This window comes from Xiphophorus couchianus, chromosome 4, assembly GCF_001444195.1.
Source record: "Xiphophorus couchianus chromosome 4, X_couchianus-1.0, whole genome shotgun sequence".
Classification (NCBI taxonomy): domain Eukaryota; kingdom Metazoa; phylum Chordata; class Actinopteri; order Cyprinodontiformes; family Poeciliidae; genus Xiphophorus; species Xiphophorus couchianus.
The window spans coordinates 35,412,961-35,438,916 of record NC_040231.1 but is presented as its reverse complement, the minus strand read 5'-3'; the positions used below and the strand labels follow the sequence as shown (position 1 = coordinate 35,438,916).

The 25,956-nt window shown below is 40.3% G+C and overlaps 1 protein-coding gene across 1 annotated transcript; it reads left to right on the top strand.

Annotated features, from left to right (window-relative positions):
• The first annotated feature begins 6,792 nt into the window (after positions 1-6,792).
• On the top strand, positions 6,793-23,593 carry spam1 (sperm adhesion molecule 1). Its single transcript, XM_028015612.1, has 4 exons — positions 6,793-6,915; positions 18,643-19,558; positions 21,100-21,189; positions 23,029-23,593. The coding sequence occupies exons 2-4, from the start codon at positions 18,653-18,655 to the stop codon at positions 23,356-23,358; spliced, it is 1,326 nt and encodes a 441-aa protein (XP_027871413.1). The 5' UTR covers positions 6,793-6,915; positions 18,643-18,652; the 3' UTR covers positions 23,359-23,593.
• Positions 23,594-25,956: the final 2,363 nt, after the last annotated feature.

Here is a 25,956-nt window from a genome sequence, read left to right as displayed (position 1 = left end):
ACAGAACAGACTTTCTGAATGCACTTAATAACTACTTTGGTTGGTTTGAAGCCCTCAACACTCCTGTGAGAAAATCCACTCCTCATTCAGATGAACAGACACTTAAGACTGGAGACAGCTGATGTTCAGAGAACCTAGAGAAGATTCAACATGCATAAGGCAGCAGGTCCCGATAACATACCAGGTCTGGTTCTCAAGAACTGTGCTGACCAGCTTTCTCACACCCTCATTGACATATTTAACACCTCACAAAACTGTGCTGTCATTCTGTCCTTCAAGATGGCCATCATCATTCCAGTGCCCAAAAAACCCACAATTTCAACACTGGATGACTATCGTCCTGTTGCACTCAAACCCATGATGATGAAGTGTTTCGAGAGGCTGGTGAAGGATTACATCACCAGCCTCTCTCAATTTGTACATTTTTTTAAATGTACAATTGAATGACAATAAACTCTGTGTCTATTACAGTTATTGTGAGGATTTGCATTTTGTGGAGTTTTTTCAGCTAATTGAGTCTCTGTTTGTCCTGTTTACCCTTTGATTGTCCCCAGCCGTCCCTTGTTTCCCCTGATTACCTTTCCTGTGTGTTTAAACCCTCTTGTGTCTCTGGTTCCCTTTCGGATCCTTGTCGTGTGATGTCAGTGGTCGTGTTTCATCCCAGTTGCTACCAGTTCCTTGCCTTTTGCTCACCTGTGCTCCCAGGATTTCTGTTCACCTTAGAGTTTCTACATTAAACCATCATTTTTCACCATACCTGGGTCTACCGCGTCATCCTCACCACCTCAACAAATACTGTTTCATGACAGTCATTTACAGTTGTGTATGTCTGAATGATAAAGTGTTTGTATGCATATAAAAAAATAAGTCTGTTTTAAATCATTCCTTCTTTGTATGTAACTTTTACATTAGTATGTCTGTGCTTTTGATTTACATTTATGTGCTATTAGCTATAACATCTGATTACTTTTACCAGGGAACAGAAGAGGAGCATAGCTAATACGATGGAGAACGATAAGGAGAACGGTCAGCAACGTGAACAACCATAACAACTCCTGCAGTCTCTTTTTTTATACCCACTCCACACATTATTGTACATTCAGTCGTTTGGATAGCATCGAGGTGCTAATACAATCTTTAGGCACCAAGTGAAAATAATATAATATAATGTGTGTATATTATATTTATATTATGTATATATTAATGTATACATTATACATACATATAATGTATATATAATTATATATATGTATCATTGACACTTTACATTGTACATTACCAATGAAGGCATCCAAATGTGAACACATACATCAGCAAACCAAACATTTTGACATTAGTGTTACCAGGGATGAAAGTAGTTTTAAATTCTTCCAGTAAAATTGTCAATGACTCATTGTGGGAACCAAAACAAATAAAATCAAAAATATTTTACTGTACTATAGACAACCTATATGGATAACGCAGAAGTAGAGGCACTTCACAATGTGAAAAAAAAAATATATATATATATTGGTTCTGGCATAGAAGGTGGAAAGTAATTAGTTCCATTTAGATTTATTAATGTAATTACTATTTGTCTAATCTGTCCTTTAAGTTGTTTACAAAACCTGAACTTTTACTTTTACTCGAATTTGCTTTGAACAAAATTTCTCAGTTACATTTGAAATCATATCCATAAATGAGTCAAAATTAAACATAAGAAAACACCAGAAAAAACGGCATTGATCTTTCGGCTGGATTTGTATTAAGATCTCATGTTGTTGCATTAATTGGAAAACAGGAGTAAAAAAACCCATCAACTGTAGTTCAAGGTAACCTTTGAGAAAAAGAAATCCACTTGCTGAACTGGATGAGTTACGACTATCCATCACGAGTGACAGACGGATTATGGACTCAAATGTCATGTTTTTCGCCGAAACATGGCTAAACAACAGCTGCCCGGACAATGCTATCCAGCTAAGTGGACGCCACACACACCGAGCCGACAGGACAGCAGATGACTCCGGCAAGACCAGAGGCGGAGGTTTGTGCATTTATATTAACAAAGCTTGGTGCACAGACTCTGCTACTACCGAGAGTCACTGCTCACAGAATGTGGAGTTTTTAGTGGTCAAATGCAGACCTGATTACCTCCCAAGGGAATTCACCTCGATCATCCTCACTGCCGTGTACACCCGCCCCGGATGCTAATGCCAAGCTAGCCATGAAAGAACTCTATGCGGCTATTAGCAAACACCAAATTAAAATACCCCGAGGCTGCTTTTATTGTTGCGGGTGATTTCAATCACTCCAACTTGAAGACAGTTCTTCCCAGATTCCACCAACATGTCCCCTACCACACCAGAGGAGACAAGACCCTGGACCACGTCTACTCCAATCTGGCTGGAGCCTACAATGTGACACCCCTCCCCAACATCAGACAATCAGACCATCTGTCCCTGTTCCTCACACCTCGGTACTTACCACTCATCCAACGTGTGAAACCTACCGTGAGGACAGTAAAGGTGTGGCCAGAGGGCTCAGACGCTGTGCTCCAGGACCGGTTCAGGAATACAGATTGGACTATTTTCCACCATACAGACTTGGATCAGTACGCCTCATCTGTACTGAACCATATTTCCACCACCATAGAACGTGTCACCACCTGCAAATGCATTACCATGTACCCCAACCAGAAACCCTGGATGAACCGAGACGTTCGTCTCCTGCTGAAGGCCCGCAACATCACCTTCAGGTCAGGGGATGCACAGACTTACAGTGCAGCCAGGGCTGAGTTGAAGAAGGGAATCAAGAAGGCCAAACACCACTACAAAAGGAAGGTGGAGGATCACTTTTCTAACTCCAACCCCCGACGTATGTGGCAAGGCCTTCAGATTCTCACAGACTACAAGAACCACCCCCGCTTCTACTGATGTCTCCTTCCTCAACGAACTTAACAACTTCTATGCTCGTTTTGAGAGAGGGAATACCACAACTGCAACCAAAGCAGCTACCACCCCAGGCCAACAGCCACTGACTTTCCTCCCCACTGACGTAGGAGCGGCTCTGAGCAGGATTAAATCCCACAAGGCTGCCGGTCCTGATGGCATACCTGGACGTGTCCTCAGAACGTGCTCTGGGGAGCTGGCAGGAGTGCTGACGGACATCTTCAACCTGTCCCTGGCCCGCGCTGTGGTACCGACCTGCTTCAAGTCACTCCATCGTCCCAATCCCCAAGAAGCCCAACCCAACCAGACTCAATGACTACCGCCCAGTAGCCCTTACCCCCATCATTACCAAGTGCTTGGAGCGGCTGGTCCTAGCACACCTCAGATCCTGTCTCCCCCCCACACTAGACCCCCACCAATTTGCATACAGGCAGAACAGGAGCACAGAGGATGCAGTCTCTATAGCGCTGCACTCTGTCCTTTCTCACCTGGACAGTAAGAACACTTACGCCAGACTGCTGTTCTTAGATTTTAATTCAACATTCAACACTGTCATCCCATCACAACTCATTACCAGACTCACAGACCTCGGCATCAGTCCACTCATGTGTAACTGGTTGCTCAACTTCCTGACCAGTCGACCTCAACATGTCCGGCTGGACAACCACTTCTCATCCACCATCATCATAAACACCAAGTGCCACAAGGCTCTGTGATGAGTCCCTTCCTCTACTCCCTCTTCACCTACGACTGCAGACCTGTCCATGGCTCTAACGCCATCATCAAGTTTGCAGACGACACCACGGTGATCGGCCTCATAAGAGATAATGACGAGGCCGGTTACAGGGAGGAGGTAGACTGTCCGGCTGAGTGGTGCGACAAAAACAACCTGCAGCTGAACACCGAGAAGACCAAGGAGCTTATCGTGGACTTCAGGAGGAACGCTGACCCACATCCATCCATCCACATTAAGGGGACAGTGGTGGAGCGTGTGGACACCTTTAAGTTCCTGGGAGTCCACATCTCCGAGGACCTGACTTGGACGACCGGCTGCTCCAAACTCATTAAGAAGGCGCATCAGTGCCTCTTCTTCATGAGGACCCTGAGGAAGAACCACCTGTCCTCAGTTATCCTCACGAACTTCTACCGCTGCACCATTGAGAGCATCCTCACCAACTGTATTACAGCTTGGTACGGGAACTGCTCTGTCTCCGACCGGCAGGCGCTGCAGAGGGTGGTGAAAACTGCCCAGTATATCGCCGGGGCACCGCTCCCTGCCATCAAGGACATCTACAGGAAGCGGTGTTTGAAAAGGGCCGGGAAAATCACAAAGGACTCCACTCACCCAGCACACACACTCTTTTCCCTCCTGCCCTCTGGGAGGCGCTACAGAAGCCTACGGACCAGAACCACCAGGCACTGGAACAGCTTCTTTCCCACAGCTGTCACGCTTTTGAACGCCTCCTGACGTAAAACATAAACTATAAGGACTGTACTCCCCTATCCTCTCATACAACAATAACACATGGACTATCCTCACACACACACACACACACACATCACCGACTGTTTTCTTCACACACACATACAACCTGTAAATTTATCTGCCATTATTTAGCTATAATCCATTCCCTACCATTCTTGTATAATCTGTATATTCTGTATAATCTGTGCATACAGCTCCCATATTTATATTTACACACAATATCTATATCTCTTGGCTATAACCCCTTATAGTCCATACATACATAGTCTTGTACATCTGTAAATAAATATTTATATCTCGTAGAGCACTTCTGGATAGATGCAAACTACATCTCGTTGCTTGTACTTGTGACAGTGCAATGACAATAAAGTTGAATTCTAATTCTTATTCTATTCTATTATTTTATTAGTCAGGCCAGTTTACAAGAAAAATGAAAGTTTTGTTGATATTTTGTTCAGACTTTTTACTGTCTTGCCATTGTTTTTGTGTTTGACCTTATTGCTGCAAGGAAGATTTCCCTAAGAGAACAATAACAAAATGATATTGATGCTTTTAGTCAATAACCTGAGAATGTGCTTTTTAAAAAAGCCAAAAAACCCCCAAAACAACCACCAGGTTCAAAGATTCAGAAACAACTTTCTTTACAATAAACATATACGTGTGTATGTCTCCCTAAACAGACCATCCCCACTATAAAACATGGTGATGGGAGCATCATGCTTTGGGCCTGATTCTCTTGAGGAGGGGTGGGGGAGTTGGTCAAATGTGTGTAGGGGTGAGGTTGGAGCTAAATAATATCTGTTTCAGGCAGCATTAGACAGCAGAGCAGAAACCCAAACACACAGCAGGAGACGCACAAATTTAATAGAGAATTTGTCAAGACTTGAAGAGTTTCTGTTCACAGAGACATCATTCACAGTGTTGATCTACCTGAACCCGCCTCCTGTTTAAAAGTTATACAAGGCTTGGGCGTGGAGGGATTGCTGAAGGGTAAAACTGAAGTTAAAAATTTAGTACCAATGACAGAAGCAGCAGGAAGGCAATTTGAGAAGATAAAATCTCCAGTATTGTAATATTTGACAAACTATATGATTATTTTCAGAGTGTTTAGACATTTTTGCAAAGTGTGTGTAAATTTTGTGAGTTTCCATTACAAGTCTTTGTCGATATTTTTGGTAATATCAAAATATATTATATTATATACATATATAATCCATTCCCTAACATTCTTGTATATTCTGTATAATCTGTGCATATAGCTCCCATATTTATATTTATACACAATATCTATATCTCTTGCTATAACCCCTTATAATCCATACATACATAGTCTTGTACATCTGTAAATAAATATTTATATCTCGTAGAGCACTTCTGGATAGATGCAAACTACATCTCGTTGCTTGTACTTGTGACAGTGCAATGACAATAAAGTTGAATTCTAATTCTATTCTATTCTATTAAGACATCATCCATCCATCCATCCATCCAGCTACGTTCCGGGTGAGAGGCAGGGTCACCTGGACAGGTCGCCAGTCTGTCGCAGAGCAACACAGAGACAGACAGGACAAACAACCATGCACACACACACACACACACCTAGGGAGAATTTAGAGAGATCAGTTAACGTAACTGTCATGTTTTGGACTGTGGGAGGAAGCCAGAGTACCAGGAGAGAAGCCATCATACACAGGGAGAACATGCAAAATCCATGCAGAAAGACCCCGGGCCGGGAATCGAAACCAGGACTGCAAGGCAACAGTGCTACCAACTGCGCCACTGTGCAGCCCCAACTGAAGACATCAATTTAACTGTAAGTATGAGAAAGGCAGCAGCATTTTGTCTACCAAGCCTCAAGAAACTGCTGATTCTTAGTTTATGAGCCGCAGTGGACATGCTTTTACCTGGATGACAAAATGCTGAGTTTTCTGTCAAACCTTTTATGCTGACAGTGGCATAACATATCAAAAATTGGACCAGTATAAAGCCAGCACAATTTAAGTGCAACTGTGGGTTACCCAGATACTGAATGCTGTATTGTCCGTTTTACAGCCTTTTTGATTGAGTCACACTACTGATACTTTGGTGTCAAGAGATCCAAAAGGGAATAAACAGAATTTGGGAATAGAGTGGCACCTAAGACCTGAAGGAAGACTCTAGCTCACCTGCAGTTCTGTTTCAGAGTTTATTTTTAACATATACAAAATAAGAATAACATACTTTTAATATACACAGGTTTTTCTCAAAGTTTTCCTGTTTACCTGTGTTGTTGCAGTTTTTTGTAAATAGCCACCTCATCACACTCCACTGAGCCAGGTTCTTCTCAAACATGAGATGATGACAGGCAGCACAACCTCCATCAGATAAACCCAGAAGAAGAAACCACTTCCGCTCAAACATGACTTAACAAATCATCAAATGTGATTCTTAAGTCCGTGAAGTTTCTTCACGGACTTAAGAAATGCTTGACAGATCTTGACTGTTAATTCAAGAGAGCAGCAGGTAGGACTTTTGACCTCTGAAGAGAAATATTTATATATTATTTATATATTTATATTATATATATTTAAACATTTATTCTATAGAAAGTATTTTCATTTTTATTTAATTACTTAACATGTTATGCATATTGGTATGTTTTTTCACCTCTTTAGTAAGCAAGAAAAGAATAGGTAGGGTTAACCTTTGAAGTAACCTGAACAATATTTGTCTGGACAGATGACAAAGGCACAAAAACAAATAAGACATCTTAATAATGTTTCTTTAACCTGTAATTTCTCATTAATATCATAATATTCTTCAGCTTCAACATTCTATATTGAGATCCAAACGTAATTTTCTCAAATAACAAGGTGATGTTATTAGCACTACATTTTAACTCGGCATTATTATCTTGTTTAAACTAATACTCTAACCTCTGATGAGGCACGATGTTTGAATTGATTAAAAGTATTGTCATGTTTTCCTAAAACATTTAACAAAGAACTAATGTAACAGAAAGTCTCAGCTGTTCAGTTTATCAAAACAAAAGTACTTCTTCGACTTTTATTCTGTTATGTAAACTAAGAATGTTATTTGTGCAACGTATCACATATTACATTACACATGTTACTGTGTAATATAATCTATTGCTCATACTAAGGCTAATATTACCTTTTTGAAGGGTCCTGTAGAAATGCATGTAACAATGAACAGTCAAGCAATGATTCTGTTTAAGCTGGACCTTTGTCTATGGGGAAATTTATCTGCCATAATCCAAGAGCACACATGTTCAGTCTGAAAGCAGGATTTCTGTTCTCAAAACTTTTACTACTATTGCTTACATTTTTATTTTGAGAGCAGAACTTCATGTCTTTCGTCTCAAATCTTGTAATACTTGTACTCAAAACTTCTCATGATCAGACTTAGTCTCTGCTCGCTTACAAAACATTGAACTGCCTTTTTGGCACAGTTGCCTAGCAACCTCTCAGCCAATAGAATGAAAGTGCTGTGCTGTGTGTTTGGTGTGCCTGTGTGGCTGTTATGGATTGTAGCAGAAGCCTCAGCACTGCCACTGCCAGAGATTTTTGTTCATTTCAACGGACTATTACGTGAGATCTCGGGGGATGACGTTTCATAAATTCAGCACTACAGGGGTTCATCTTTCACGGTCTCGCTGCTTCACGGATTTGCATCGTGCATTGTGTTCTGCATTCTGATTGGCTAAACAGTCTCTCTGCTTCTTCTCTACCTGTGTGTCAATAACTTTGCGGGTAATATGTACACGTACGTAAAACAGCTTGCCAAATGTAACATAATCGATGGTGGCATGTCGGTTTATAAGAATCTTTTTGGCCAGAAGAAAAAAGAGTGACAACAACTACAGATAACTATGTTCTCTCGAAAAAACACACCTGCACCACAGGCTTTAGAAGAAAAAAAAAAACCGCTACAGAGCGGAGTCAGGATGCAGCGGCTCAGTCAGAAGAGCAGTGAAATACACATGAGTCACTATTTACTACTGTACTTTGTATTTTTTTTCATAATCATTTTTCATTTTCTCCCGTTCTAATCCAATGACTCGGGTCGCGGTGGGGCGGCGCTGATCTCCGCAATTCGGGCACGGGAATCCGCTTTCAGTTCTTATTAAAATTATTATTTTACAGTACAATAATTATTTGTAAAAAAGGAAAGTTTATACAGTACTTTTTATTTGTCAAACAAATGTTTGGGCCTGTAAAAAGGTTTTGTTGTTTGATTTCAATGTATTATGGAGTATTTTATTATATAATAATTGTAAAAAAAAAAAAAAAAAAAAAGGTTCCTACTTAGCAGATTTCGCCTATCTCGGGTTCTTTTTGGACCGTAAGCCCCGCGAAAAACGAGGGATCACTGTATACTGTATTTATGTCCACCGGCAAAATAACAGCTAATATTAGCTATAGTGCTTGGTGTAATACCGGGGTTCAGCCCCCGCTATGAAGGCTAACCGAGATTTTGTACATCTAATGACACTAAACACATAATATATAAAAAATGTTAATTATTCCCTAACATCATAGGCGTAACTTCCTGAAGAACTGGTGTGGACATATCCACACCAACTTTGGACTGAAGAGGACAGTCCCACTCCCACCAATATTTCTTGCACCGTGGGTTTTATGTGCCTGTGTTGTGTCAGGTCAGCATACGCTGTCAGATCATTATACGCTTAGCACGTACTGACGGCTATATCTTTCAGACAAGTATACACTGTCATTACCATATGATTTTATTTAATCAGCAACATAGAATCATGACGTAGATCGTCATACACTTTGCTATTAACAGCTGTATGACATCCTGACTTAGCGGTTAAGTAGGTAAATGAGTTTTACATGGGCGTGTGTTGTAGTTGACTGCAGCTGCAGCTAGACCCTGCTTTAAATACACTTTGAAACCACGGCGATGCATGTATATCTATATAGTTATCACTGAAAACAATTTAATGACTTATTTTCGTCACAACGTGTCGCGTATGCTGAACTGACAGCTCCTCTGACGGTCGGACTTCTTAATGGGCATGCGCAGGCATGCGTACTCACTGCATGTATGCTATTCTGACATCCTAACCCTATCCTAACCCTAACCCTACCCTATGATAATCTGATAGAACACCTGCATCCACTGCTGACAGTAACTCGGCAGCAGCTGCGCGTTGTGAAGCCTAACAGCCAGTTAATGCTTTTTAAAGTTCCTTTGTAAAACATAAATGGCAAATCCTCAGTGATCTATATTAGTGGACTGGACATCATTTGACGTACTGGGTGCGGCAGTGCGCCACATGTGCTATTGCTTCCTATGGTTTTTTTTTTGGGTTTGAAAATATTCGTCGCTACCAGTTAAAGCTAACGCCGCACAGCAACATTTTCAGCCTGCACTTCACTCCGGATCAACTTCTTCAGCCTAAAGCAGAAGGTAAAGGAGCCTCCTGTGTTATTTCCATGGAATCACTTCTGTATTCAGCCTGAAAGAGAGTTTATGGGAACGAGTGAGCAGACCAGAGCCAGACAGCCGAGCTACTGATCCGCCTGTACAAACCGCTGTAAACATCGTCCTGCTTCACAAGAAGCATGCAAAACTAATAAAGTGAAATAACACGGAGACCTTAAGGAACACGGCCATATTTTTCTAAAAGCAACAACTGAACCTGAACCGTCAGCTGAACTAGAACTCCTCTACTGTTAAGCTATGAGGCTTCGGAACCAAAACCTCCCCGTTACTTGGTCTCTGTTTGACACCAACAGCAATAAACACACATAATATTCTAGAAAATAAGGTAAAAGTATTGTCCATTAGAATGGGTTAAAATGTTTAGATACTTAAATAGCACATTTTTACAAGAAAAATGTCCGAGAATATTGCCTACTAGCATAAGCTAAAGCTAATGTTAGACACAAAGTTTAGAGAAAGTAAAACTCCGTATCCATGGATGTATAACAAGGCGAACATCTTAAAACCTTTCTCCAGCTACTTGTTGGAGCTTCGGATTGATGTACATAATTAATTGTTACCTTGGCTAAGCCCTGCAAGTACCGAGTGAAAAATGACATTTTTAATAGACCGAAACGACCAAGTCACTTTTCCCTGAACGCTGAAGCTGAGCTGCAAAGAGCCCCAGGAGCCAGGTATGTCGGTGCCGGTAGAAATGGCACAATCAAGCAAAGAATCTGTAAAAGGGATGCAAAATTTTTATTTTAATTGTCAACACTATGACAGCAAGATAACAAGGTCCAAGGGGATCACATTTCACAGGTCAATAAAAAGCTTTAATTAAAAAAAAAAAATAGAATAGAATATACTTTATTGATCCACAAGGGGAAGTTGCTTATTTGTTGAAAGCTACTCCATCTGAAGTAATAAATACTAAGTTTATAAAAAAATATATATACCTAAGTGTGATGAATTCAAAATGACTATATATAAATAAATACATACATAACTAAAGAAGTAACAAGCAATCACATACAAATATATTAATCAATAAATAACCTATAATGAGTGCAGAGAAAATGTTAATCAATTAGCATAGACTTGGGCATTGTAAAGCCTGATGGCAACAGGCAGAAATGACTGTCTGTGGCTCTCTGTGGTTCACTTTGGCAAAATGAGTCTGGCTGACGGTGCTCCTGTATCCGGCCAGCAAGCATGAAGTGGATGAGACTCGTTGTCCAAGATGGCCTGCATCTTGGACAGGATCCTTCTTCCTGACACCACTGTCAGACAGTCCAGCTCCCCTGGGAGGGGAGAGTTGTTGGACAGTAGCAGTGGCATTGATGGGAGTGTGAGCAGGAGGTTCAGGGACCGGAGTGTCAAATCTGTTGAAAAACAGATTGAGTTCATTGGCTCTGTCAATGTTGCCTTCAACCGCTCCACAACCTGCTGACCTGAACCTGGTGATAGTCCTCATCCCTTTCCAGATCTCACACAGAGCTCCTGCTGCGGATCCACAACTCAGATGACTGCACAGTTTTGTGATACTTATCTTAATATTAATAATTATAATGGCGCTTAGCTGCACAACTCTACAGACACGTTCATTTATGGCTGTTTTCACGTTTATTGCGCTGTTTATATTAGTCTAGATGTTTGCAGTTTTCTGGAGCTCAACGTGAAGCTCGACGTCATTCGGAGCAAATATATTATCAATCAGTCAATCAATCAATCAAATTTTATTTGTATAGCACATTTTAGCAGCAAGGCATTTCAATGTGCTTTACATCATATCAAACACAGAAACACAATGCAACATAGAATCAACAATTAAAACACGACATTAAGTCAAGTTCCATCAATAAATTTGTAATTGATTACGTTTCAAATACAATCCTAAACAGCTGGGTCTTTAGTCGAGTTTGCATCCATAAAAGGTTTACCTGTTACACTCCTACTGTATGGAACAAAATACCTGCTGCTATTTTTATTCCCACTCATGCTCACAATCACACAGTTTAAAACGATGTAGACAGCATTTCAATGGGCTTCTGGCACAAGGCTCCGTACACCTCTTTCACGGAATTTTGAGCAGGGACTTCGCCGTCCCTCACGGATTTTTGTGCATTTCTATGGTACCTGTTAGTGTCTAGAATTTACAGGGTTTGTGTTACACGCAGTGACCCTCAGTCACTCGCCGTTTTAGGGTTAGACAGAGCAGGACGGAACATCCGGGAAATGATGGACGGTGAGAGCCTGACATAAACGACCTGGATGTCGTTTACGACATCTGGGGATTTATTTTCAAGCCCAAATAAGCAACTCGCGACTCATTAAATTTGCAAGCGACTTTAGAAAAAAAATCTAAAGGTGCTTGTAATAATCGGACTTGGCCACAGAAACTCAAAAATAGTTCTTGTTTTTCCAGAAACAAAATTCACATCTCCTTCCCTCCATTGTTTACGTTTCGGTCGCTCCCCGAGACGTGTAGAGGAAATAAATTACAAAAGAAAATAGTAACGCACAGGGATTTGGGTAAGTACATTTGGTCTGATTACTGGATTCAAAAAAGCAACGCATTATATTACTTGTTATTTTAAAAAGTGGTTACTGACATCACTAGTGAGGAGTGGGTTAATTATGCTACCTTAACTTTCATCGCCTTACCATGTACTCTTGCTGCGCAGTCCGGAGTATTTCGGTTCAATTGACACAAAAATAAGGCGACCCACATAGATTCTCTGACAGATAAGCAGAAGTGCAGGTGTTTAAGTTAGCTAATCAACCACCGCTAGTGTTCAGGCGATCACCTTCTAATGATGCAAAATGGAAATTCAAAAACATAAATCTGCAATGGACAGAATTTTCTTTTTGGTGTTTTTGCGTACTTTTTTTGTGTGGGAAATGTTTTTGTGGCTCTTTAGCGTAAACTGATGCACTTGAACGTACTCCAGCCGATTCAGGGACAGCTGCGGAATCAGAATCACATAATTGAAAAATACAAAGGATTCACTTGGTTTACACAGAAGTTATTTATTCTGTTTTTGAAATTTTTAATAACATTTTGTTTGCTACAGAATCTCATGTTGATGTTTTTGAGCAGCTTTGGCAACTATGTGATAATTCATCTCAAAAATATTACTGTAATGTGAAACTGTTTTCGACTGTAGAAACCATTGAGCAAATATACAGATTTATTCCATAAACGAGAATAAGGTGGCAAAGATCCTCTTCTTCCTCACATCATGTCTTTATGAAACCTTCAAAACAAGAACAGGAGCTATCTTACGTTTGACAGAGTGAAACAATTACATATAAATAACAGTCTTTGCCACCTTGTGCCCCTAGTGGATGAAAATGTATTACAAACCAAAACAAAAGAGTAACAATCTCCCACTTTTCTTAAAAGAAAAAAATATATATATTTTTTTAAGACTCATGACAAAGCACATCCATTAAGGATTTTGTTAGAACAGTTTCAACATGATGGAATGTGAAACAACTTGTAAATGAATTTATTGAAGAATCCAAAGTCCTTCATAAAGAGCCTCAAGGAGTGAGGTTGTGGATGCTCCCTTCTTTGTTAAAGTCCGTGAGTTGGTCTTTTGTTTGAGACCACAACACTTGAACTTTCTTAGTTTGAATCAGCCCTTTAATTGAACTGATTTCCAGGCGTAACCTTTTCTCTGCAACAAACTTAGTTGACTTAAATGCATCTACAAGAGAGAAATTATCAGTCACACACATTATAGGTGGAGGACAAGCAGTACTACCAGCACTGAGTTCAGAAAAGAGTGTGGAAAGAAAAATGGCATTATCAATCCCCTCAGACATAGCGAGTGTTTCACCTGCCAGCGTGCTTCTGACAATTCTCTTAATTCTCTTTGACTGCCATGAAATGGGAGAGAACTGCCCATTGTCACCCATCAAAACGATGAAGTGCCCACCTTGAGTACCCCCATCTGAAAGATTTCCAAAGGATGCATCAGTGAATGTAACCATCTTGTATGTAACACCTGTCCTCCCCAAGGTGTTGAAAATTGAATTCAACTGACTTGGCCTTGAGCTTACACACAACTGGTCTGTACTGTAGCATGTTTAAGACGAGATGCTAAATTGCTAGCATCAAACATGACATCAGGCCTGCTCTGTCTCGCCACCCACAGAAGTTGTCCTATCTTCGATCTGAGCTGCTCTGTCTCCTTTTCAGTGAGAGGTGAAGCTGACTCTGCTGCTCGTGAGGGTGAGAGGTGTATGGACTGCCGGTGCTGAATGTATGTTTCTTGGTGTATTTGTACCTTCTTACCTTTAGTAACAAGATCTACCCCCACATAGGAAAAACTATTGTGTGCTTCACGGCCGACATTAAACTTTGACCTCAGGTGAGGTATGACTGACTCTGCAAACATATGTGATCCACCCCATATAAAATCATCAACATGACAAGCAAGTACACCAGTTACATTTTTGTGCTCATCCAGCCAATAGAAAACTGCAGGGTCAACCTTAGACACGACGCCTCCTGCTTCAATCATGTGCTTCAATCATGATGGTTTTTACCCTGTTATACCAATACAGTGAAGCATCAGCTAAACCATACACACATTTTCTCAGTTTCCAAAGCACACCTGTTCTATTGGCCTCTGGAGGAGGTTTGATGAAAATGTCTCTAGACAGTTGCATTCCTTGTAAAAATTGTTTTTGACATACAGTATTACTGCCACCAGGAGTCTCAGTGACTCTGAGGCACAGGTTGGAGAGTACTTTTGTAGGTCAGAAACTTGTAGCTCCTCAAATCCTCGTGCAACAAGTCTTGCTTTTGGTATTATTCCATTTTCAGTCTCTTTCAGAGTGCACACCCAACGAGTGGAGACACACTTTTGTCCTTTGTCCTCAATTTCTTCAAACACTTGGTTCTGTTTCCAGCTTTTTATTTCATTTTCCTTTGCTTCATCAAACGACATGTCCTTACTCACAAAAACATCCTCGTGCGAATCCGTATCCTCATCAGCTGCCTGGACGTGAAGATCCTCCAACTGTGACAGATCAGTTGATTCACTGTCGCCAGCCACTCCTGCAGGCTCAAGCAGCTCCAAGTTAAACCAGTTCTTGTATTTCCCAGTTGCTTTGCCGGCACGGCCCAACACTTTGGCTTTTTGTGAGACACCCTCTGCATTTCTGAATGTCACAATTTGACCTGTCTTTATGATGGTGTTTCCAGTTTGCTGTCTCATGGCCTCTGCATTTTCAGGAGCAGGCAAAGGATAATTCTCAGGATTTACTGCAATAGTGTCTCCTCCTCCATTCTCTTCAATGATGTCCACTGTATGTTGTCCTTGAATGTTCTCCTCATTACAGGTAATCTCAGGCGCTTCATTCTTGTGAGTAACTTTTCTCAATCTGAGTTGATGCACTCTGACACAGGTGCCTCCGTGTCTAACAAAAACGACTGCACCATCTTGACCAATCACCACTCCCGGTCCTTTCCATTCTGGACAATCCACTCTTTTGTAAAATACTTTGTCTCCAGTTTCTTATCGCTCATCTATGGGCCCCAGCTGTTTCTTTAATGCTCTGCGTATCCTTTCTGAACATTCTGCTTCTGTAAAAGCTTTTCTTGCAGCATGCAGGGCTGAAATGTGCTTAGCAACCCATTTGCTCCTGGTGGTGCCCTCTAGAACTGCAACTTTGTCTATTAATACAGAGGGCAGGTTGGGATTCTGCCCAAACACCAGCTGATGTGGGCTGTATCCATGGACACTTTGCAAAGAGTTCTTTGCCATCAGGGCCCAGTCCATGGCAGTGCTCCAGTCACATCCAGTACTTGCTTTGATTTTCAGTAGGATCTCCGTCAGAGTTTGATTATAGCGCTCTAACAGTCCATTGCCCCACGGACTGTAGGCAGGTGTTGTCTTAACTTCAATATTAAAGTTCTCAGCCATGTCTCTCACTTCCTCGTTATTAAACTCACCATTATCACTGAACAACTTTTGTGATGGGGCATGCACACTGATCCAATCATGGATAAAATGTTTGACTATTTCAGAAGACCTCTTGGTGGTTAAGACACTACCAGCACTGAAATGGGTGAACTGGTCAATAATGTGTAGGTACCAAGCCCCAGGTTCAAGTTCGTGCAGATCTACAGCAACTGTTTCATGGTATGTAGATGCCAACGGAAAGCCGACAGCAGGTTTTGGTTTGGTCTTACAATATTTTTGACACACTTCACACTGGTTCACGACCTTTTTCAGCAGGCTGTCACATTCTGTGTCCTTGTTGCCAGAATTAGTCAAAAGTCTCTGTATTTTATCAGCAGAGGTGTGTCCTAACTGTTTATGAAGTTTCTCCAGAACTTTCATCTTTTCGCTTGTGTTCATCTTGTCTGTTGCAGTCAGTATTTCTTCCTCAGTAGCTTCTAATAGCTTATCAGAGTGAATAAAATTTCTATGTTCACTGTCCACAATGTTCACGTAGTAATGACCTGAACTAGTAAAGTCCAGTTTGACAGGCTGGTTAAACATCACTGCACTGTCCCTTTCCATGTCCAAAACAGTCCCTGCCCTTTTTAATGAGGCTTTACTCAGGAGCAGCGGGATGTTAGCAGGTACTACTTCAGTTTCTATATTACACTTTGTGTTGCCGATTTTAGCAGGTATCTTTACCTTTTTGATGGAATAGACGATTTTTCCATCTCCAAACTTGACGGACCTGTGACTTTGTGTTTCTGTCTCTTTCATAATCTTCACACTTTTCTTTTGTAGTACAGTACTGTAGTTGTCCAGCCACTCTTGTCCACAAACTGTCCTGGTGTCATGACGTGCGGGTGTGAGGTGGTGAGGCAGAGGCAGCGGACCCAGGTATGATGAATGATGAATTTTAATAATAAATAAGTCCAACAACGAACAGCAGGCACATGGAAACACTGACGACGACTAGACTGGACATTGACGAGGACCCGACGAGGAACAAGGAACACAGGTGGAGTTAAATACATGGGAGGGTAATCACAGAGAGGAGACACACCTGGGAACAATCAAGGGGAGGACAGGACAACGAAGAGACTTAAGGACACAGAAAACTCTAAATAAACACAGAAAAACACAGATCCTGACACCTGGTGCAAGCAGTGTCTATTATTGCCGAGCCAAAACATTCTGTCATGAATATTTCTGCATCTGTTGGTGATTCTTTGGTGAATAGAGTTAAATTGCACTCTTCCTCGTCTTTTGCATCCTCAGCCATTTTAACACTATCAGCTTTGTGCGGACAGTTATTAACCCAGTGAAACGTACTTTGACACACTGCACATTTTGACCGTCATCTGTTCTTATCCAGCGGGTTTGTACCGGGCTGCGTAGTTTCCTGACGGGGACTTTGCCGCCAGTACTTGCCTTTTTGCCGCCGTTGCTCCGTTGCAAACACGGACTCCTGGGTAATGGCTTCTGCTGCCGCACCTCTTTTCTCGCCAAATATTCTCTTCAAAGCGGACTTCATAGAAGCAAATGTTACATCTGAGCAAGCCGTTAAAGCCAACTGTCTGTCTGTCATATCCAAACACGCGGTGTCCAAAAGCTTAAAAGATAAAACTGCGTCAGGTAGCTCCATGTTGTATTTTTTCATGCGCGAGTTACGCTGCTCAAAATCAATAATAGGCCTATAGTCCGCCATCGACATGTTAACTTCTTTTATGACTCGGTCAAAATCCGAGTACGCCTCATAGATCCTGTCCTTTTCCTCTTTTAGGAACAAGTCATCTAGTTTAGCCAACAATGTGGTCATTCCAGTGTCTTTATTTAGATCGTCTACCGGAATTTCCATCGCCGTGTCCCGCGCTCTTCCAGACAGTGCCAGGGCAACAGCAAGCGCTTGGTTTTTCTTCTCCAAATCTGTAACTCTCGTCCAAATGTTGACTTCATTCTTCCCGCTTTCGTAAGTCTTTCGTTCTTCAAACTCTGTAGTTACTAACCATCCTCTGCTACCAATGTTAGTCAGTAAAAATAACTTGTTTCTTTGCACCCCTTTATTCTGCAAAGTACAACACACGAACAGGCGACAAGAGCAGAAGAAGAGTACCAACGCAAAAACATATACTGCTCGCATAACAGTGCCCCTAGCGGATAAACATGTATTACAAACCAAAACAAAAGAGTAACAAGTGCAATCGTTACAAGTTTTGAGAAGAAAGACATGAAGTTCTGCTCTCATGTAAGCAAAAGTATGAAAAGTTTTGAGAACAACAGACATGAAATCCTGCTTTCAGACTGAACATGTGTGCTTCTGGATTATGGTAGAAAAGTTCCCCCATAACTGTCAGGTTGAAAGTTTGTCCAACCAGAGAACATGTCCTTAAATCTGCCACTGGGACAACAGCAAGCTGACTGCCTGTCAGGGTTCCGTGTCAGCCAGTACCTTAACTTTCTTATAAGAAACGTAATGTAAGTACATTAAAAATTGGTCACATTTAAAAAATACGTAAACTTCAAAGATCAATGCATCCTTGCAAGTAATTATATTATCCTTTGTGTCAGTCACAGTTCTGGTGGCCCTTAAAAAAACCTGAATTATGCAGAAGAATCCTCATACACTTTCATACATGGGGTTTCCATGAAGGGTGTGGCGCAGAGTGAAATAGTAATCATTCTGGCAAATAGGAGGATGGAAGTTAAATTACAGCTATAAAGCTACCTGTTGAAATATAATGTTATACAGTACAATATAATGCAGAACAATATGTATTGTTGGATATTATATGTATTGCCTCTTGTCTTCTCACAGGGCTATAGCGATGGCTTCGCCCTTTCTTTCCTGTCTCGGCCTCTGTATGATCATATCAGTCCTTGCATTACCACCCACTGAGCCACCACTAGTTCGTGACCATCCCTTTGTGGTCATATGGAATGCCCCCACTGACCAATGCAAGCAGCTTGAAATTCCACTGGATACTGCTGCCTTCCAGGCAGTGACAACGCCTTCTGCTGTGCCAGGTCAGTTTCTTACCATCTTTTATGAAGATCGCCTTGGCCTGTATCCTAAAGTCGACATAATCAAGCACAAGATCTACAAAGGTGGTATCCCCCAAAACGGGAACTTGACAGAGCATCTTGCTAAGGCCAAACGTACAATAGATCACTATATCTCCCAAGATTCCTCTCCTGGGCTGGCTGTGATCGACTGGGAATCCTGGCGCCCTCTGTGGGACCAAAACTGGGGATCAAAACATATCTATCAGAAGCTATCTATTACTCATGCATTGCACCTGGCTCCCTTTTTGACAACAAAGAAAATTTCCCAAACAGCCAAGAGCCAGTTTGAGCTAGCTGGGAGACGCTTCATGGAAAAAACTATCAGCATTGGCATCGGCAAACGTCCAAGCCGCCGCTGGGGCTTCTATCTGCTTCCTGATTGCTTCAACTATGGATGGAACAAGCCAGGATACACAGGGAGGTGCTCCACTAAAGCTCAGAAGCAGAACAACAAGCTGCTGTGGCTGTGGGAACGAAGCACCGCCCTCTTTCCATCCGTCTACCTCCATATGACTTTGAGAAACTCGCCCCTGGCCGCGCTCTATGTCCGTAATCGTGTCCAAGAGGCGCTGAGGGTGGCAGCACTGCCAAAACACCTCTACACTGCACCTGTCTACGTCTACTCCAGACCCCTGTACCGGGATCAGACCCAAATGTTTCAGACTCAGGTGATTCATTTTGAACATTTCTTCTGTATTGTTTACATTCAACCCCGAGTACTAATCCCAGAACTTCCTCTGGGATTAGTACTCAGGTTCTCAGCCCCAACACACTAATGACGCAATAAATAAAAAGGTCAATAAAGGTTTTTCATCATTTATGACTAGAACATATTACAGTGCCCTCCGCACTATTGGTTCAGAGATGTTTAAAAATCTTAAAATAAATTCTGCTTTTTTTGCAGCAGCTAGCTTAATATTAGTGAACATTTTATAAAAACACATTTCATTTGGGAACATTTATTCAGAATGGAAAACTACCATATGAAGACAGTTGTGTCTACATAAAACAGGCAACTTCTTTAAATTACTCCTTTAATTAGGTCCACAAAATATTAGAAAACATGCAAAAAAAATGGTTGCATTCCAAGCATTCCATTGCGATATTAACATTATGCTGATATTGTGATGAAGATTTATTAGAAATATATTATGTATCACTACATAATGTATGTAGTGCTACATTGTTTAGTGTGAATACAATTTACTCAAAACAATTAACATTTTTTTGTGTGAATTGTATTTGCTGTTTTCAGACCAGCAGTGAACCCTCATGTATGCTAAAGCTAAGCTAAAGCTGGGTTCCTGTTTTCCTCACTTTCAGATGATTCAGGCTGTTTTTATTTATTGCTCTGACCATAAATATGCACATTAAGGCCATAAGCTGTTGCATTGTAGCTTTTTCCTGACATATGACGATCGACACACATCTAAGTTAAATGGCATTTAGATCTGTTTTTCCTATTTTGAAGGGTCTGCCACACTCTTTAAACACCAGAGAAACAGGAAGTCATGGATTATTCAATGAAAGGGTTTTATTAGTACAAATGAAATGTGGCACTTTTGTTTTTGTATGTGAAATTTTAATTCCACTTAATGAATGAGCTGAGAATAAATGTTTTCTAACATGTTCAGTGTGAGATGATGCTACTGAAATAAAAGGCAAATATATTTGAAGACTTTTGACAATGGAAGCCAATAAAAGTGGAAGATATCATGTCTGAAATAGAAAGCTTTCCTTTTTCTTGTCTTATTTCTTTGCAGGTAGCTTGCATTTGGCTCAGCTATGGAGGAAGAATTCATATTCTCCATAGTTTTCTTAGGGCCATCATCAGTGAACTTATTAGGAATATTCACTTAGCTAGCACTACCACTTCCTTAGAGCCAATGTTATTTATTAGAGTTGTATTTTTGTGGACTCAATAATCCATTTCCAGTCTGTTTTGTAAGCAGTTTTACAGGATTTACATCACATTGCCGTTTTTTTTAAGCATAGTCTGATGTTCTCATGAAATCCATGAGATTATCGTTCAGAGTTCTGGACGCTTCCAGTCATCTTATTTGTTTAACATGCAATACTTTCTTTACATGAGCAGAGGATTTTAGGTCAATTCCAAATGTCCAACATCCAAGTGAATATGAGACAGTGACAGGAAACAGGAATCTGGTATGAAAATGTATTTGTCACTTGTGTGTTTTTGTCCTTTCAGACAGATCTTGTTAACACCCTTGGAGAGTCTGCAGCTCTGGGTGCTTCTGGGGTTGTAATCTGGGGAGGTACCAGGGACTACAACAGCAAGGTAACTTTCAAGGCCTGAAGTCATTGACGAACAATCTGTGTTGATATAAAATTCACATGCTGGCATACACACTGAATAGCTGTCCCGTCTCTCTAAAGGAGGAGAGGATCTACCACTGAAGGTTTCTAGGTTGATCTGCAGACATGATCACAAAAACTCTGTTGAAATATCTAAACAGGAACACATATGACCAGGCTTTAGTCAGTAATAATCAGAATGTCTTCACTTCCTCTTTTAGATAGAGTGTAGTGGAAAATACACTGAGGTGTTCTTATCTATGTGAAGCAGTCAACCACCAGTTAGTCTTTTGTGGTTTGTCGTTTACTTTAATATAATGTCAAACAAACATTTTTCTAAACCTATACTGGCCCTCTGGTATTTGAATTTTGGGATTGCATTCGTGTTTGTGCTTCCTTATTTATATACATATTAGTTTTTTCTTTCGTGTCAGTTTATTTATTCCTATCTTTTATTTGTGCATTTACATTTAGCTTTTTTAGATTAGTGTCTTCCTTTATTGTGTCTGTTAGTTTCAAGCTTTCCCTCCTTCTTGGCGTCATTAGTGTTTGTTTGTCTCCCTTCAGCCTGCTGCTTTTTGCTCCTGATGTTCCCTTTGACCTGCCTGCCTTGCCTGCAGCCCATGTTATCAGCCCCTCCTCCTTTTACATAGTTGTCTGCTTTCATTGCACTTTGCTGTTTCCTCTAATATTTTCCCTGCCGTTTTGCTGCTTCTCTGCCCAAGACTTGTGAGTTTTCAGCTTTTGTTAATTAAAGAACATGCATCACACATCATCTGAAGCTCCTGCCTGGATTTTGCTCCTACATTAAATCTACAAATCATAACAAACCTAAATTGAGTAGTTTCTATGGTTTGGTGGCTAGAAAACTAGAGTGATCTTTTTTTCCTCAATTTTATGAAATGAGTTACTGTCATACGGAATCTAAATCAAGATTTTAAGAATTGAAGAATCGTCCTTTGGCTCAGGCCATAAATCTAAAGCCAAGGGTCACCTCACTGCTTCACCTCCACCAATTCTGCGTATTCCCACTAGGCAGTGAAATCAGCAATCCTGTATTTTGTGTAACTCAGGCTAAGTTTAGCTTCGTTGAGAAGCAAAGGTAAAGCGGGTTCAGTTCCTCCAGGTAAGGGATGTTTCACTTCAAAACAAATTGTGACCACCAATCGGTCAGTCGCTGACAAACCCACTGGACTGGTTGACAGGTGGCACCATGTCAATTGAACTAACAGGGATTTAAAGATGGTCTCAGATGCCTGTTTTTCTTCATCTTGAAAACATTAAAAGGGGTGTATTATGTGACTTTTTTGAACATTTCATCATCTTATAATGTTGAAGATTATAAGATGATAATAATCTTAATAATAAGATTATAATAATAATAATATTATAAGATTATAATAATAATAATAATCTTATAATTATAAGATTCCTAATAATAATAATAATCTTATAATTATAAGATTATTATTATAATAATAATCGTATTATCTTAAGATTAACTTAGCAATTAGCAATGTTTGCTAATTGCCAGCAGTTAGCAAACACCTGGCAGAACTACGCATCTACTGAACGACTTCTCCGGCCAATGCACCTAAGAACAGTTGTAAGCGGCATCATGAAGAAACACTGTTTAGATAATTTGCACAATTCCTGAAAATACTAAAAAACAATGAAAAATTGATGGGAATGGGATGATGTGTTTACAGGTATGAAAGGGATAAAATGTCAATAGGTACAAAATCGGGTTACGAATTGGTTCAGGGATGAGTAGATGTAGATGATTGTGCTCATTGATCCTTCAACTTCCTTCAATTTGTAGGCCTCCTGCCAGGCTCTGTCTGAGTACCTGTCCTCCACGCTCAGTCCATATGTTGCCAATGTGACTGCGGCTGCCATGCTGTGCAGTAGGCTGCTGTGTAAGGGAAATGGCCGCTGTGTGAGGAAGAACTACAACACCGCTCACTACCTTCACCTGAACCCCTCCTCCTTCCGCATCCTAAAGGCAAGCGGGAAGTACGTTGCCGTCGGTCTCCCATCTGCCAGCGACCTCAGCAACTGGGTGGAGAACTTCACATGCCAGTGCTATGCTGGGTGGAGCTGCTTTCCTAAGCTGCGGCGTCCAACTCAAGTTCAACTTATAAGGGTTTAAATTGTGACGGGAGTAAATAAATGGCCCTTGCTGCCTTCTTGTGGTTGTGTAGTCATTGCTGTGAGGAAATCATATCATAAGCAATGTTTGCTCACAAAATAAAGATATGAGGCAAAACATTAAATTTCCTGTTTCCTGCAATGGGATATTTTTCTTCCTTCACACAGTTGCTGAAAATAAACTTTGTGTAGTTCAACACATTTGCAATCCAGTGTTGGCTGAAATGTAACAAGAATGCTTATTTTTTCAGTTTATTTTTCTAACAATAAGTCACTGTCAGTCTCAAGACACTTTAATAGAAAAACTGTTCAGTTGTAAGTAATTATTTAATCAAATCAATACAACAGATTCTAATTTTATTACATACAATCAAATGCAATCTTAAATCAATGCAGTTGAATTCAGTTAATTATGACAAATGGTTAAAAAATATATTATATCTGTCCCCTCTGGCCAGTGGCGTCAGGGAGAAGATTGTGCAGCCTTTTGCCATTAAACAATTTATTGAAGCCTAGACGATAATGTCATGGTAAACTTCTGACAGGTTAATTCACAACATTTTAGATCAATGATAGCATAGCTACAGATGTACTGTATTTCTAGCTTTCTTACTATCCATACCCCATGAAAAAAATGTAAGGAGATTAAAACTAAGATTTGGAGACATGTCCTGTGGTTTGATCATAATTAAAATGATAGTATTTGGTTATATAGGCCATCAGTTAATCAGGAACACCAAGAAGTCAGAAGCACTTCTCCAGGACTTTCTGTCTACTTCTGTATGGAGTTAAAGGTAGCAGGAGAGAAACAGCTAAACAGAGAAGTAATTGGACAGAAAGACCACTGACAGTATAGTTAGTCAAAGCAATAACTCCTTCGATGCTTTTTTATGGAACAAGCTTGGCAAAGCAGAAGGCCACATCAGGGGCGCAACTACATACATTTCGAGGTGTATGTGAACATGTCATCGGCGCCGCCCCCCCTCCAGGTTTAATATATCCATACAGCTCTCCCTTATTCATGTACATAGAAAATACAATAATTAAATACAGACCCTCATGATATTTAGCTTTTTTTTGTTGCCTCCCTAATGTTATTCCTTCCTGATGTCATCACTTGTCTCCTCTATCACTGACCTCAAGTTGTCCTTCACCCCTCGTCTTTGGTGTTCTCCACTAAATCATATGGTCAAAAAACTTTATATATTAGTTGTAAAAATTATAGATCTTAATACAGTTTTTAAAAATAATGTTTAAAAAATATTGCTTGGGATGAAGTAGCTGTTCCCTCACCTAATATTAGACCAACCTGTTGCTTTCCCCTGTCTGTCCTGATTCATCTTCTCTTCTTTCTCTCCATCCTCACAGCTGAATGACATTCATTTTGTTAAGTAGGTTTAAAAATACAGCAGTGAAACCACGTAAAAAATTAATTTTTAAATTTAAATGATGTCCTTGTTGGATAACAGTTACTGACTGGACATCTGATCTGACTTATCAGATACAACACCACTGTAGTGATATTGAGTAAAGACATTTAAACTCAAGTGTCTCCCTGCCAAGTCCTAGAACAAGGGTCACCAACCGCTTTGAGTCTAAGGGCCTTAGTGACACTGAGGACTAATTTTTTTGATACACACATAACCTTGTACAACTCATCTTTAATTAAAGTATCAATAATAAGAAACATACATACAGTATATATGAATAAATTGCAGCCTAGAAACAATTAAAAAAGAATGAAACAAAAAATAGGCCAATATTTTATCATTTAATATATAAGTGAGCCAAAGAGCCACTTCCACCAGCCTCTGGAACAGCCTATGGGCTGCAGGTCTGAGGCATTTCCTTAGCATGTTTTCCTTCATTCTGGCAACCCACATTAACCCTCTGATGCATAAGTGGGTCCTTTTGGACCCGGCGAGGTCATGTTTTTGTAATATCTTTGTAATGAAAAGTTTTCATTACTTCATATTCCAGGTGTTCTTCAAAAAATATGTCACTGATATCATGCAATTCAAATTTTTAATTTACCTTTGATACATTTTAAGAAACATTATGTTTTATATTACTACCCCATTCTTCCGTGAGTGGGTCAAAAATGACCCGAATTCATTTCCTATGGAATTTAATGGGAATCTTTGTTTCTTACCAGCTGTGACTGTCAGGAAAACATTTTTTGTGAACCATACACACTCAGTCCTAAGTGTCACCCCTGAATAATAAAATTTTACACAGCAAGAACTTTTACAAATTATATTTTAATTTTTACCTAACAACCGTGTATGTGTGTCAATCGTGAGTACTGTGACAGTGTTATTGTCACAAATCAACTTATAAGCCTTCTTTGAAGTTAGCCAACACTAGTTATCTAACCAACTAGCTGACATTACCACCTATACTTTATTGTGTGTGTATATTACTTGTGTGTGTGTCTCTGTGTGTGTCTGACACCCTGGATAAGAAAAATAAGAGAGAGAGAATGTGTTGAATGATATGCAAAACCTGTTGATCAATGTGTTCAAGGTTCTTACTTTTTCCCTTTTTTTTCTCTGAAGAGTTTTTGCGGCGCTAGTGGCTCATATTTTTTTCTACAGTA